Source organism: Amblyraja radiata, chromosome 21, assembly GCF_010909765.2.
Source record: "Amblyraja radiata isolate CabotCenter1 chromosome 21, sAmbRad1.1.pri, whole genome shotgun sequence".
Lineage (NCBI taxonomy): Eukaryota > Metazoa > Chordata > Chondrichthyes > Rajiformes > Rajidae > Amblyraja > Amblyraja radiata.
The window spans coordinates 17,416,560-17,433,075 of NC_045976.1; the positions used below are offsets into that span (position 1 = coordinate 17,416,560).

At 37.2% G+C, this 16,516-nt stretch overlaps 1 protein-coding gene across 1 annotated transcript in view; it reads left to right on the forward strand.

The window, feature by feature from the left end:
- The window catches only part of LOC116984979 (mucin-2-like), a 221,466-nt gene that overhangs the window by 131,620 nt on the left and 73,330 nt on the right, over positions 1–16,516 (forward strand). The window contains exons 61-68 of the mRNA XM_033039340.1: positions 681–734; positions 5,635–5,682; positions 6,923–6,976; positions 7,205–7,252; positions 10,720–10,767; positions 12,008–12,061; positions 12,289–12,336; positions 15,814–15,861. Coding sequence (XP_032895231.1) covers positions 681–734; positions 5,635–5,682; positions 6,923–6,976; positions 7,205–7,252; positions 10,720–10,767; positions 12,008–12,061; positions 12,289–12,336; positions 15,814–15,861 — 402 coding nt within the window. The remainder of the gene's footprint in view (positions 1–680; positions 735–5,634; positions 5,683–6,922; positions 6,977–7,204; positions 7,253–10,719; positions 10,768–12,007; positions 12,062–12,288; positions 12,337–15,813; positions 15,862–16,516) is intronic.

Sequence of the window (16,516 nt, forward strand, 5' to 3'; positions counted from 1 at the left end):
CTTACACTCTCCAATGCCTTCAAATCTTTTTGCATGTGGAGACCAAAACTGTACGCAATACTTCATATGCGGCCTAACCAAAGTTCTATAAAGTTGTAACCGCAAATCCTGACTCTTCTGGAACTGTGCCAATATTGGTGAGATCAGCAAACTTACTAATCAATCCATCTACATTAACTTCCCAGGCTTTTTGAATTGTATCGCAAACTGCAAAACTTACAGCATCAATCCTTGCTCGTTTCAATGTTGCACTTTCATAAGAAGAGGTGCAACTGATGGTTAACTCCATGTTATAACCTTGCTGTGTTGTATTTGTGAACTGCACTTTAATCATTACTTTTGGTATCCTCTCCACCATTTCTTGTTCAAGTGACTCTTTCTGATTAGTGGCACATGGAGATAGTATTTTGGCGAGACGAGCAGGTTGAGTAAAACAAATCTTTATTTGTAAACGACAAACAAAAAGAAATATAGGAAAACTGCGTGCTGGGTCAGCCAAATATAGTAAAGCTCCTGTTACCTGGATGGAGCTCGATCAACTGAGGAACCAAAAGCCTGCGAAAACACATCCGTGATCACGTGATGGAGTCAGCTAATAGCGAGGGATCACTTTGCCTCAAGCCACCACTAGGTTCCGCTACAGTATACAGCATTTTTTAATACTTTCCCTTGTTATCCAGCAGAGCCAACTACAACCAAAGTAACAACAACTCCCTCTACCAGTTCCACAATTGGTGAGTATTTATTTCAGTAGAATCAACTAGTAATTACAAAAGCAAATGATGAGTATTTGACTCAAATACATTAACATAAAATTGCATTTCAAGTTGCATCTGAAAAGTAGACAAAAAAATCAATTACTATATTGTCTAATAAGGTCAATAAAGTTTTGAAAAATATCACACGAGTAAAGAGAGCTTCTTTTACGAAAGTTGAAATTCTTACTTTTGTTTTCCCAGTTACAACTACATCAACAGAATATCCCCCTACTCCCAGTTCCACACCTGGTAAGTGAAGTATATAATAATAATAATAATAATAATAATAATAATAATAATAATAATAATAATAATAATAATAATAATAATAATAATAATAATAATAATAATAATAATAATAATAATAATAATAATAATAATAATAATTATTTTATTACAGTAAACTTTATTACAGACTCAAGGTCCAGACAAGGGGCAACATTACATTAAAAATGCATTGCATATCAAATATCATAAATATATATAAAATCATGGTATATCACATAAAAACATCATAATTTATATTTAACAAAAACCCACAATACTTAAGTTAAAAATCCAGATTAAAAGATGATCAATGTCCTACAATGAGGCAACGATACCAGTGTCTCCACAACTGGGATTCGTAGCGTGTAGTGCTAACCCTTATGTTTGTCAAGGCCACAATAAGCACATTTATAGAGTCATTTATCCTGCAAATGAATTTATACATGTGGTGTCTTAGGATAGCTTCTAAAGTACTGACTCCTGCAGCCACAAACATATTACTGGCACTACACCATCTAGGTTGCCTTAGCAGTGTTCTCATGGCATCATTATATGCCACCTTTAGTCTCTGCATACTTGTCTTTAAATAGTTCGACCACAGGTGCGCAGTGTAGAGGGGTGTGCAGTATGCTCTAAATAGCGACATCTTCACCACATCTGCACACGCACCAAATTTACGCAAGAGGATATTTGCCTGTACATACAGCATGCGTCGTTGCCTATTAATATCCTCATCATCTGTCATTTGTTCTGTAATAATATGCCCTAGATATTTTATCTTATTACAGACACTAAGATTGTTGTCAGACAATTTAAAAACAGGATATTTTAGGCATTTATCCTCTTTGGTTCTACAGACCATAACAGCACTCTTACTAGCATTATATTTAATGTCATGTTCCACACCATACACGGAACATATAGTAAGGAGCTGCTGGAGACCAGCGCTAGATGGACTAAAGACCACAAGATCATCTGCATACATAATATGGTTCACTAAAATATTACCAATCACGCACCCAGTGTTACAGGCTTTCAATTGTTTAGACAGATCATCAATATATAGATTAAAAAGGACCGGGGACAAAATTCCCCCTTGTCTAACACCATTGCTAACCCCAAATGGGGCTGAGACCCTATTGCCCCATTTTATTTGCATAGTCTGGTGGGCATACCAGTAGGCCAGAATTCTAACAATGTATTCAGGCACCCCTCTTTGACTCATTTTACCAAACAGCTTTCTGTGATTAACACGGTCAAAGGCTTTGGAAGCATCAATAAAGCACATAAGGATTGAAGAGTTTTTGCCTCTATATTTGTTTACAATCTCCTTTAGGGCATATATGCATAAGTCAGTGCCATGTTTAGCTTTAAAGCCAAACTGGTTATCTGTGGAGTTAACAAACTCACTTATTCTATCCAGCAGAACTCTTTCTAAGACTTTTGACAATATGCTGGCTAAAGCTATGGGCCTGTAATTATTTAGGCTGCCTACTTTACCAGCTTTGTCCTTAATGACCGGCACTAACAGGACAGATAACATTGAGTCTGGTAACAAGCCATGAATCATAAAGCCAGTAAAACAAATAGCTAGGAGAGGAGCTATCCTCATACTCGCATACTTAAGATGTGCAGCAGAGATATGATCCAAGCCACTTGCTTTGTTGTTGGACAGCTTGTTCATGGCATGATACACCTCATGTGACATAATCACCATGTGCTATAATGTTGTCGCCATAACTCCGCGATATTAGCTGTTCCGGAGATTCCATCTACAGTTCATGGTAGAGATGTTTTGCAACTGCTAAGAGCTCTCACATCCTTCCAAAAATCTGCAGCATTGTTAATTAGCAGCTTCTTTGCCATGGAATCAGCCCTCATAGCTTGCTCATTTTTACAGATGAAGCGAACAGCATACTTATACCTTGCATTAGTGAGCTTCTTGTGCTCAAACACAGGCCCCTGTCTGGGTCTACCTGCCATAGCCCATGATTTGGTGGCTTTACGGGCTTCAGTATGATACTCAGCTACACACTTATTCCAGCCAGGTCTGATGTTATGTGTCTTATTTTTATGCTTGCAGTAGGGCTCACTGCCTACATATTAGGCGCTTACTATATCATTATACATGGAGCAGATATCTCTCCTATGCTTCATATCTTTACAATTAACATTGCTACATATTATTGCATCTTTAGGTAGATGAATATTGCTTAAGGATTTATCTGTATGGGCATAATAGGCTAGGATGTCTTCCTTTGTAAGCGCAGACCAGTCCAGTTTTTCTGTATTAAAGCTATTTCTATCTCTGGATACCACAGGTATGTGGACTCTTCCATCTTATCAACCTATGAAAACAAGAATACCAAATATTAACTTCACCACCTATGTCACCACTTTCAGGAGCGTTGATTGTGAAACACAACAGATTTTTTATTCCATAGAATGCTTGACAAAATCATTTATGGATGATGATTAATTGTATTTGTTTGTATTCTTTCCCTTTGTTCTTTGTCTAATAAATTGAAAAAGTGCTTCTGAAACAAACATTTGCTGCTGCGTTTCTAACTGTGCATGTGTTCATTTATATTTTTTCTTTTGATGCATTAATTAGCAAATAGTTGACGCTCATTACACCTGAACGTCATTTATAAATAATCGTCTAGGGTGTCAGTCATCACTGCTGGGTATCAATCAACTACAATCTTTCGATTTTCCTCCACCACCCCTGGCAATGTGTTCCAGACTCCCACCACCCTCTGTGCAAAAGAAAAACTTGCCCCACACATCTCAATTATTTTTCCCCCACTTCCCCCCACACCTTATAGCTATGCTTTCATGTGTTGGTCATTTCCACACTGTAGATTGGTTGATGCATGCAACCAATCATATATAGGTTACCATCACTAACCCTGCCTTGCTGTATCATTTATATTAACACCTACTTCCTATGCTACGCAGTTCGGTAGCAGACAGGATGCAGTGACTACTATCATGCTGTTAAATCTGTATGTGGATTAAAGATTATCTTAAATTACGTGTTGTGTAGATGTCATATTTACACACACTGGGAAAAAAAGTTCTGAATTTGTATTGTATCCACGCCTCTCATAATTTTATAAACAGTACTTCTATCAAGTCTCTCCTCACCGGCTGAAGTTCCAGAGAACCTCTGGATGATGTTACTGAGATGGTTGTGTGAATCTGATTTCAAAATGCTCATCAACTTATCTACAAAATATTACCAGCATTTGATTGTAATTTAATACTTGGATCTTGCATGGATGGCAATACACAACTGACATTTTCTATTTGAATCTTTGACAGATTTCACCTAAAAATTGCCACTTTGTATATTGTGCTGGTTAATATTCTTCCATTTTCACTTTTCCGATCAAAGGAAATGGATTTAGCATTAGTAACCAATAATTTCCTATTTACGCTTAGGTAGAAAATAACTAATCAATGCATCCCCATCAACACTACTGGATTACTGTTGATTACAAATTCTTCAGTTTTGAATGCTTTTCTCTTTCTTACAACAGTGACAGAAGGTACAACAACAACTACACCTATTTCCACTTCATCAACTGGTAAGTGATGGATTCATTCAGCAGAAATGGAAAACGTTTGTGTGGTTAAAAATAAAAGCACATATAAATTTCAGAGATGAGTCAACAATTTTTATGGCCAATAGACTCGGGTTGAAATTTTACGTGAGTGGTGTGTAGTAATTTACACTGTAGCTTACTGATTTTGATTATTCTTTGAAAAGGCAAAGTTCTCCCATTAGATCCACGAGTGGCTCCCAGCCAACCAAATGCAGTTTCTTAAAAGCAGTGAGACAAATTAGCTTGAATTTTTTCGCTCCAGCTATTGTAACTGTAATAATTATTTTTTCACTTTTTCTATGATTTATCTGTGAAACAACTAAGGACTTCAACATGTTCTGAGATGTGGGATGTTAAAGAGGTGTGCAACAGTTTTCAATGTTTTTCTTTGTTCCCCAGCAGTGACAACTACAACAAGTGGAACAACAACTGCATCCACGACAAAGTGGACAACAGGTAGGAGGTGACAGATCAATCGAATTATCAACTGATAACACATTAGACCGTTTGGCATTTAAAACCATGGCACTGTTGTATAACAACACAGCAGCTAATCCCTCTCTTCTGCCTATTCCATACGGCACTGGCATTTTCATTATTTTAAATATTTGGAAAAAGTAAGAACTCACTGCTGGTTATTATCAATTTTTGTTCTCTTCACATTCAGTACATCTACATGAGTAATACAAAAGCAGATCATTTCCAGACATGACTATTGAAATGTAGGGGGTGTCAGTTTGGATCAGAGTTTTCGGTGTCAGTTTTCCCAGTTGCAACTGCAAACTTACTAATCAACCCATGTACATTGAATAATATAGAAATGGACAAGATATTTCCCTATATCACATAATTTGAAGCAAGTGAGCATTGATTTGGATCAGAGTTTGCCTGTTACAGATCGAGATAAGAAGAAGTTTCACCTCTAAAGGGGTTATCAATCATCAGTGTACTCGACATCATAAAGCTGTAGCGCTGAATTTTTATTTTTATTTTCCAAGGTACAACTACATCAACAACACATCACCCCCCTCCCAGTACCACATCTGGTAATTGAAGTATTTGTTCAAAAGTATTTGTTCAAATGCACGTTTCACTAGAAATGCAAGCACATGTCAATCCTTATTTAGAATATTCAACGTTGGAATTTTTGCGAAAGTAGTACCCTGAGGCTGATATATTATGAATCGACAAATCGAGCAGTAGAGCACAGGACCAGACGCTTCAGTCCACCGTATCTGTTCCGAACATGAAGCACTTTCCATTTACAAAAAAGTCACAAATCTTAATAAGGTAATCTCCATTACATTCTCCCCACTCATATTAGAGCTATTCCCTCTAGCCTTTAACATTTCTACCCTGGGAATAACACTCTACCCTATTTATGCCTCATGTATTTCCATACCCAACTATCAGGTGTCCCCTCAACTTCTGAAATTCTCGAGAAAACAATGCAATTCTGTCCGACCGTCTAATACCTAATATTCTCAATTAAGCAACATTCTGTCAACCTGTTCCTTACACTCTCCAATGCCTTCAAATCTTTTTGCATGTGGAGACCAAAACTGTACGCAATACTTCATATACGGCCTAACCAAAGTTCTATAACGTTGTAAGCAAATCCTGACTTTTCCGGAACTCTGCCAATATTGGTGTGATCCGCAAACTTACTAATCAATCCATTAACTTCCCAGGCTTTTTGAATTGTATCGCAAACTGCAAAACTTCCAGTATCAATCCTTGCTCGTTTCAATGTTGCACTCTGCATTTACAAAACAGATGCAATCTATGCACAGATTACAACACCATGTTCACTGTACTCTATGCATCTCTTCAGTGACCTATTATTATGTCAGAATAATTTTATAAGAGGAGGTGCAACTGATGGTTTGCTCCATGTTATAACCTTGCTGTGTTGTATTTGTGAACTGCACTTTAATCATTACTTTTGGTATCCTCTCCACCATGTCTTGCTCAAGTGACTCTTTCTGATTAGTGGCAAATGGAGATAGTATTTTGGCGAGACGAGCAGGTTGAGTAAAACAAATCTTTATTTGTAAACGACAAGCAAAAAGAAATATAGGAAAACTGCGTGCTGGGTTAGCCAAATATATTAAAGCTCCTGTTACCTGGATGGAGCTCGATCAACTGAGGAACCAAAAGCCTGCGAAAACACATCCTCGATCACGTGATGGAGCCAGCTAATAGCGAGCGATCACTTTGCCTCAAGCCACCACTGTGTTCCGCCACAGTATACAGCATTTTTAAATACTTTCCCTTGTTATCCAGCAGAGCCAACTACAACCAAAGTAACAACAACTCCCTCTACCAGTTCCACAATTGGTGAGTTTTTATTTCAGTAGAATCTACAAGTAATTACAAAAGCAAATGATGAGAGTATTTGACACAAATATATTAACATAAACTTGCATTTCAAGTTGCACCTGAAAAGTAGACAAAAAAAATCAATGACCATATTGTCTAGTAAGGTTAATAAAGTTTTGAAAAATATCACATGAGTAAAGAGAGTTTCTTTTACCAATGTTGAAATTCTTACTTTTGTTTTCCCAGTTACAACTACATCAACAGAACATCCCCCTCCTCCCAGTTCCACACCTGGTAAGTGAAGTATTTGTTCAAATGACATCAGAAATGCATGTTCTACTAGAAATGCAAGCACATATCAATCCTTATTTAGTATTTTCAATGTTGCACCTTCTGCGAAAGTAGTACTCTTAGGCTGACATATTATAAATCGACAAATACAACAGTACAGCACAGGACCACAGTCCACAGTATCTCCAGTCCACAGTATCTGTGCCGAACATTTTATATAAAATGTTAAAAATCTTAATACGGTAATCTCAATTCCATTTTCCCCCACTCACCTTAAAGCTGTGCCCTCTAGGCTTTGACATTTCTGTCCTGGAAATAACACTCTACCCTATTTATGCATCTCATATTTCCAGACGCAACCATCAGGTGCTCCCTCAACTTCTGATCTTCTTGAGAAAACAAGCCAATATTACCAACCGAACAACAAATATCTTACATTAGGCAGCATTCTGGTAAACCTGTCCAAAGCCTTCAAATGCTTCCTGTGAGCGGAGACAAAAACTGCACGCAATACATCAAATGTGGCCTAACCAAAGAACAACAACATTGTAACATGACTTCCAAACTCTTCCAGAACTACAAAGAAAAACAAGGACAGCTTCAATTCTTGATTTAAAAAAAATGTATACAACAATGACCCCAATCATCCCATTCCAACCACTCATTACTCTTGACTCAACCAAAATTATTTCTGAAATATTGGTCAAAAATTTGGTGCAAAAATGCTCCAAAATAAGGCTCAGAATGCACCAGCGAGCATCTAAAACCCCAGAGCTTCCAGGGCCCTTAAGCGGGCGCTAGGTGCACTTATTTCACGTAAAAATTTTGTATTTCTGCCATGCCACCCCCCTTTTTGAAAAGCTTCGTAAGGGCCTGGTGTATGTTATTTTTGACTGTCATAGGCCTTTCTTACATATGCTGTCACAGCGCACTGTAGTCTCTAAACAACAGTTCAGTAATTTTCCTTGCCTTTCATTTCAGAATAATATTGTTTTAAGCTGATAACTCGACACTAGCACTAGCAATAAATAAAAAGCGCAGCTTTCCAGCCCTTATCTCATTGGCCATGCTCAGCAGCACATCGGTGTCAATCTGGTGGGCTCTTCCATCTTATCAACCTATGAAAACAAGAATACCAAATATTAACTTCACCACCTATGTCACCACTTTCAGGAGAGTTGATTGTGAAACACAACAGATTTTTTATTCCATAGAATGCTTGACAAAATCATTTATGGATGATGATTAATTGTGTTTGTTTGTATTCTTTTCCTTTGTTCTTTGTCTAATAAATTGAAAAAGTGCTTCTGAAACAAACATTTGCTGCTGCGTTTCTAACTGTGCATGTGTTCATTTATATTTTTTCTTTTGATGCATTAATTACCAAATAGTTGACTCTCATTACACCTGAACGTCATTTATAAATAACCGTCTAGGGTTTCAGTCATCACTGCTGGGTATCAATCAACTACAATTTTTCCATTTTCCACCACCACCCCTGGCAATGTGTTCCAGACTCCCACCACCCTCTGTGCAAAAGAAAAACTTGCCCCACACATCTCAATTATTTTTCCCCCACTTCCCCCCACACCTTATAGCTATGCTTTCATGTGTTGGTCATTTCCACATTGTAGATTGGTTGATGCATGCATGATGCATATATAGGTTACCATCACTAACCCTGCCTTGCTGTATCATTTATATTAACACCTACTTCCTATGCTACGCAGTTCGATAGCAGACAGGATGCAGTGACTACTATCATGCTGTTAAGTCTGTATGTGGATTAAAGATTATCTTAAATTACGTGTTGTGTAGATGTCATATTTACACACACTGGGAAAAAAAGTTCTGAATTTGTATTCTATCTACGCCTCTCATAATTTTATAAACAGTACTTCTATCAAGTCTCTCCTCACTGGCTGAAGTTCCAGAGAACCTCTGGATGATGTTACTGAGATGGTTGTGTGAATCTGATTTCAAAATGCTCATCAACTTATCTACAAAATATTACCAGCATTTGATTGTAATTTAATACTTGGATCTTGCATGGATGGCAATACACAACTGACATTTTCTATTTGAATCTTTGACAGATTTCACCTAAAAATTGCCACTTTGTATATTGTGCTGGTTAATATTCTTCCATTTTCACTTTTCCGATCAAAGGAAATGGATTTAGCATTAGTAACCAATAATTTCCTATTTACGCTTAGGTATAAAATAACTAATCAATGCATCCCCATCAACACTACTGGATTACTGTTGATTACAAATTCTTCAGTTTTGAATGTTTTTCTCTTTCTTACAACAGTGACAGAAAGTACAACAACAACTACACCTATTTCCACTTCATCAACTGGTAAGTGATGGATTCATTCAGCAGAAATGGAAAACGTTTGTGAGGTTAAAAATAAAAGCACATATAAATTTCAGAGATGAGTCAACAATTTTTATGGCCAATAGACTCGGGTTGAAATTTTACGTGAGTGGTGTGTAGTAATTTACACTGTAGCTTACTGATTTTGATTATTCTTTGAAAAGGCAAAGTTCTCCCATTAGATCCACGAGTGGCTCCCAGCCAACCAAATGCAGTTTCTTAAAAGCAGTGAGACAAATTAGCTTGAATTTTTTCAGCTCCAGCTATTGTAACTGTAATAATTATTTTTTCACTTTTTCTATGATTTATCTGTGAAACAACTAAGGACTTCAACATGTTCTGAGATGTGGGATGTTAAGGAGGTGTGCAACAGTTTTCAATGTTTTTCTTTGTTCCCCAGCAGTGACAACTACAACAAGTGGAACAACAACTGCATCCACGACAAAGTCGACAACAGGTAGGAGGTGACAGATCAATCGAATTATCAACTGATCACACATTAGACCGTTTGGCATTTGAAACCATGGCACTGTTGTATAACAACACAGCAGCTAATCCCTCTCTTCTGCCTATTCCATACGGCACTGCCATTTTCATTATTTTAAAGATTTGGAAAAAGTAAGAACTCACTGCTGGTTATTATCATTTTTTGTTCTCTTCACATTCAGTACACCTACATGAGTAATACAAAAGCAAATCATTTCCAGACATGACTATTGAAATGTAGGGGGTGTCAGTTTGGATCAGAGTTTGCCTGTTAAGATTGAGATAAGGAGTTTCATCTCTTAAGGGGTTATGAATCATCCATGTACTCCACATCACAAAGCTGTGGTCGTTGAATCTTTCTTCTTCTTTTTCCAGTTACAACTGCAAACTTACTAATCAACCCATGTACATTGAATAATATAGAAATGGACAAGATATTTCCCTATATCACATAATTTGAAGCAAGTGAGCATTGATTTGGATCAGAGTTTGCCTGTTACAGATCGAGATAAGAAGAAGTTTCACCTCTAAAGGGGTTATCAATCATCAGTGTACTCGACATCAGAAAGCTTGTAGCGCTGAATTTTTATTTTTATTTTCCCAGGTACAACTACATCAACAACACATCACCCCCCTCCCAGTACCACATCTGGTAATTGAAGTATTTGTTCAAAAGTATTTGTTCAAATGCATGTTTCACTAGAAATGCAAGCACATGTCAATCCTTATTTAGAATATTCAACGTTGGAATATTTGCGAAAGTAGTACTCTGAGGCTGATATATTATGAATCGACAAATAGAGCAGTAGAGCACAGGACCAGACGCTTCAGTCCACCGTATCTGTTCCGAACATGAAGCACTTTCCATTTAAAAAAAAGTTACAAATCTTAATAAGGTAATCTCCATTACATTCTCCCCACTCATATTAGAGCTATTCCCTCTAGCCTTTAACATTTCTACCCTGGGAATAACACTCTACCCTATTTATGCCTCATGTATTTCCATACCCAACTATCAGGTGTCCCCTCAACTTCTGAAATTCTCGAGAAAACAATCCAATTTTAGTCCGACCGTCTAATACCTAATATTCTCAATTAAGCAACATTCTGTCAACCTGTTCCTTACACTCTCCAATGCCTTCAAATCTTTTTGCATGTGGAGACCAAAACTGTACGCAATACTTCATATACGGCCTAACCAAAGTTCTATAACGTTGTAAGCAAATCCTGACTTTTCCGGAACTCTGCCAATATTGGTGTGATCAGCAAACTTACTAATCAATCCATTAACTTCCCAGGCTTTTTGAATTGTATCGCAAACTGCAAAACTTCCAGTATCAATCCTTGCTCGTTTCAATGTTGCACTCTGCATTTACAAAACAGATGCAATCTATGCACAGATTACAACACCATGTTCACTGTACTCTATGCATCTCTTCAGTGATCTATTATTATGTCAGAATAATTTTATAAGAGGAGGTGCAACTGATGGTTTGCTCCATGTTATAACCTTGCTATGTTGTATTTGTGACTGCACTTTAATCATTACTTTTGGTATCCTCTCCACCATGTCTTGTTCAAGTGACTCTTTCTGATTAGTGGCAAATGGAGATAGTATTTTGGCGAGACGAGCAGGTTGAGTAAAACAAATCTTTATTTGTAAACGACAAGCAAAAAGAAATATAGGAAAACTGCGTGCTGGGTCAGCCAAATATATTAAAGCTCCTATTACCTGGATGGAGCTCGATCAACTGAGGAACCAAAAGCCTGCGAAAACACATCCTCGATCACGTGATGGAGCCAGCTAATAGCGAGCGATCACTTTGCCTCAAGCCACCACTGTGTTCCGCTACAGTATACAGCATTTTTTAATACTTTCCCTTGTTATCCAGCAGAGCCAACTACAACCAAAGTAACAACAACTCCCTCTACCAGTTCCACAATTGGTGAGTTTTTATTTCAGTAGAATCAACAAGTAATTACAAAAGCAAATGATGAGAGTATTTGACACAAATATATTAACATAACTTGCATTTCAAGTTGCACCTGAAAAGTAGACAAAAAAAATCAATGACCATATTGTCTAGTAAGGTTAATAAAGTTTTGAAAAATATCACATGAGTAAAGAGAGTTTCTTTTACCAATGTTGAAATTCTTACTTTTGTTTTCCCAGTTACAACTACATCAACAGAACATCCCCCTCCTCCCAGTTCCACACCTGGTAAGTGAAGTATTTGTTCAAATGACATCAGAAATGCATGTTCTACTAGAAATGCAAGCACATATCAATCCTTATTTAGTATTTTCAATGTTGCACCTTCTGCGAAAGTAGTACTCTTAGGCTGACATATTATAAATCGACAAATACAACAGTACAGCACAGGACCACAGTCCACAGTATCTCCAGTCCACAGTATCTGTGCCGAACATTTTATATAAAATGTTAAAAATCTTAATACGGTAATCTCAATTCCATTTTCCCCCACTCACCTTAAAGCTGTGCCCTCTAGGCTTTGACATTTCTGTCCTGGAAATAACACTCTACCCTATTTATGCATCTCATATTTCCAGACGCAACCATCAGGTGCTCCCTCAACTTCTGATCTTCTTGAGAAAACAATCCAATATTACCAACCGAACAACAAATATCTTACATTAGGCAGCATTCTGGTAAACCTGTCCTTTACACTCTCCAAAGCCTTCAAATGCTTCCTGTGTGCGGAGACAAAAACTGCACGCAATACTTCAAATGTGGCCTAACCAAAGAACAACAACACTGTAACATGACTTCCAAACTCTTTCAGAACTACAAAGAAAAACAAGGACAGCTTCAATTCTTGATTTAAAAAAAATGTATACAACAATGACCCCAATCATCCCATTCCAACCACTCATTACTCTTGACTCAACCAAAATTATTTCTGAAATATTGGTCAAAAATTTGGTGCAAAAATGCTCCAAAATAAGGCTCAGAATGCACCAGCGAGCATCTAAAACCCCAGAGCTTCCAGGGCCCTTAAGCGGGCGCTAGGTGCACTTATTTCACGTAAAAATTTTGTATTTCTGCCATGCCACCCCCCTTTTTGAAAAGCTTCGTAAGGGCCTGGTGTATGTTATTTTTGACTGTCATAGGCCTTTCTTACATATGCTGTCACAGCGCACTGTAGTCTCTAAACAACAGTTCAGTAATTTTCCTTGCCTTTCATTTCAGAATAATATTGTTTTAAGCTGATAACTCGACACTAGCACTAGCAATAAATAAAAAGCACAGCTTTCCAGCCCTTATCTCATTGGCCATGCTCAGCAGCACATCGGTGTCAATCTGGTGGACTCTTCCATCTTATCAACCTATGAAAACAAGAATACCAAATATTACCTTCACCACCTATGTCACCACTTTCAGGAGAGTTGATTGTGAAACACAACAGATTTTTTATTCCATAGAATGCTTGACAAAATCATTTATGGATGATGATTAATTGTGTTTGTTTGTATTCTTTCCCTTTGTTCTTTGTCTAATAAATTGAAAAAGTGCTTCTGAAACAAACATTTGCTGCTGCGTTTCTAACTGTGCATGTGTTCATTTATATTTTTTCTTTTGATGCATTAATTACCAAATAGTTGACTCTCATTACACCTGAACGTCATTTATAAATAACCGTCTAGGGTGTCAGTCATCACTGCTGGGTATCAATCAACTACAATTTTTCCATTTTCCACCACCACCCCTGGCAATGTGTTCCAGACTCCCACCACCCTCTGTGCAGAAGAAAAACTTGCCCCACACATCTCAATTATTTTTCCCCCACTTCCCCCCACACCTTATAGCTATGCTTTCTTGTGTTGGTCATTTCCACATTGTAGATTGGTTGATGCATGCATGATGCATATATAGGTTACCATCACTAACCCTGCCTTGCTGTATCATTTATATTAACACCTACTTCCTATGCTACGCAGTTCGATAGCAGACAGGATGCAGTGACTATTATCATGCTGTTAAGTCTGTATGTGGATTAAAGATTATCTTAAATTACGTGTTGTGTAGATGTCATATTTACACACACTGGGAAAAAAAGTTCTGAATTTGTATTCTATCTACGCCTCTCATAATTTTATAAACAGTACTTCTATCAAGTCTCTCCTCACTGGCTGAAGTTCCAGAGAACCTCTGGATGATGTTACTGAGATGGTTGTGTGAATCTGATTTCAAAATGCTCATCAACTTATCTACAAAATATTACCAGCATTTGATTGTAATTTAATACTTGGATCTTGCATGGATGGCAATACACAACTGACATTTTCTATTTGAATCTTTGACAGATTTCACCTAAAAATTGCCACTTTGTATATTGTGCTGGTTAATATTCTTCCATTTTCACTTTTCCGATGAAAGGAAATGGATTTAGCATTAGTAACCAATAATTTCCTATTTACGCTTAGGTAGAAAATAACTAATCAATGCATCCCCATCAACACTACTGGATTACTGTTGATTACAAATTCTTCAGTTTTGAATGTTTTTCTCTTTCTTACAACAGTGACAGAAAGTACAACAACAACTACACCTATTTCCACTTCATCAACTGGTAAGTGATGGATTCATTCAGCAGAAATGGAAAACGTTTGTGAGGTTAAAAATAAAAGCACATATAAATTTCAGAGATGAGTCAACAATTTTTATGGCCAATAGACTCGGGTTGAAATTTTACGTGAGTGATGTGTAGTAATTTACACTGTAGCTTACTGATTTTGATTATTATTTGAAAAGGCAAAGTTCTCCCATTAGATCCACGAGTGGCTCCCAGCCAACCAAATGCAGTTTCTTAAAAGCAGTGAGACAAATTAGCTTGAATTTTTTCACTCCAGCTATTGTAACTGTAATAATTATTTTTTCACTTTTTCTATGATTTATCTGTGAAACAACTAAGGACTTCAACATGTTCTGAGATGTGGGATGTTAAGGAGGTGTGCAACAGTTTTCAATGTTTTTCTTTGTTCCCCAGCAGTGACAACTACAACAAGTGGAACAACAACTGCATCCACGACAAAGTCGACAACAGGTAGGAGGTGACAGATCAATCGAATTATCAACTGATCACACATTAGACCGTTTGGCATTTGAAACCATGGCACTGTTGTATAACAACACAGCAGCTAATCCCTCTCTTCTGCCTATTCCATACGGCACTGCCATTTTCATTATTTTAAAGATTTGGAAAAAGTAAGAACTCACTGCTGGTTATTATCATTTTTTGTTCTCTTCACATTCAGTACATCTACATGAGTAATACAAAAGCAAATCATTTCCAGACATGACTATTGAAATGTAGGGGGTGTCAGTTTGGATCAGAGTTTGCCTGTTAAGATTGAGATAAGGAGTTTCATCTCTTAAGGGGTTATGAATCATCCATGTACTCCACATCACAAAGCTGTGGTCGTTGAATCTTTCTTCTTCTTTTTCCAGTTACAACTGCAAACTTACTAATCAACCCATGTACATTGAATAATATAGAAATGGACAAGATATTTCCCTATATCACATAATTTGAAGCAAGTGAGCATTGATTTGGATCAGAGTTTGCCTGTTACAGATCGAGATAAGAAGAAGTTTCACCTCTAAAGGGGTTATCAATCATCAGTGTACTCGACATCAGAAAGCTGTAGCGCTGAATTTTTATTTTTATTTTCCCAGGTACAACTACATCAACAACACATCACCCCCCTCCCAGTACCACATCTGGTAATTGAAGTATTTGTTCAAAAGTATTTGTTCAAATGCACGTTTCACTAGAAAAGCAAGCACATGTCAATCCTTATTTAGAATATTCAACATTGGAATTTTTGCGAAAGTAGTACCCTGAGGCTGATATATTATGAATCGACAAATAGAGCAGTAGAGCACAGGACCGGACGCTTCAGTCCACCGTATCTGTTCCGAACATGAAGCACTTTCCATTTAAAAAAAAGTTACAAATCTTAATAAGCTAATCTCCATTACATTCTCGCCACCCATATTAGAGCTATTCCCTCTAGCCTTTAACATTTCTACCCTGGGAATAACACTCTACCCTATTTATGCCTCATGTATTTCCATACCCAACTATCAGGTGTCCCCTCAACTCTGAAATTCTCGAGAAAACAATCCAATTTTGTCCGACCGTCTAATACCTAATATTCTCAATTAAGCAACATTCTGTCAACCTGTTCCTTACACTCTCCAATGCCTTCAAATCTTTTTGCATGTGGAGACCAAAACTGTACGCAATACTTCATATATGGCCTAACCAAAGTTCTATAACGTTGTTAGCAAATCCTCACTTTTCCGGAACTCTGCCAATATTGGTGTGATCAGCAAACTTACTAATCAATCCATTAACTTCCCAGGCTTTTTAAAT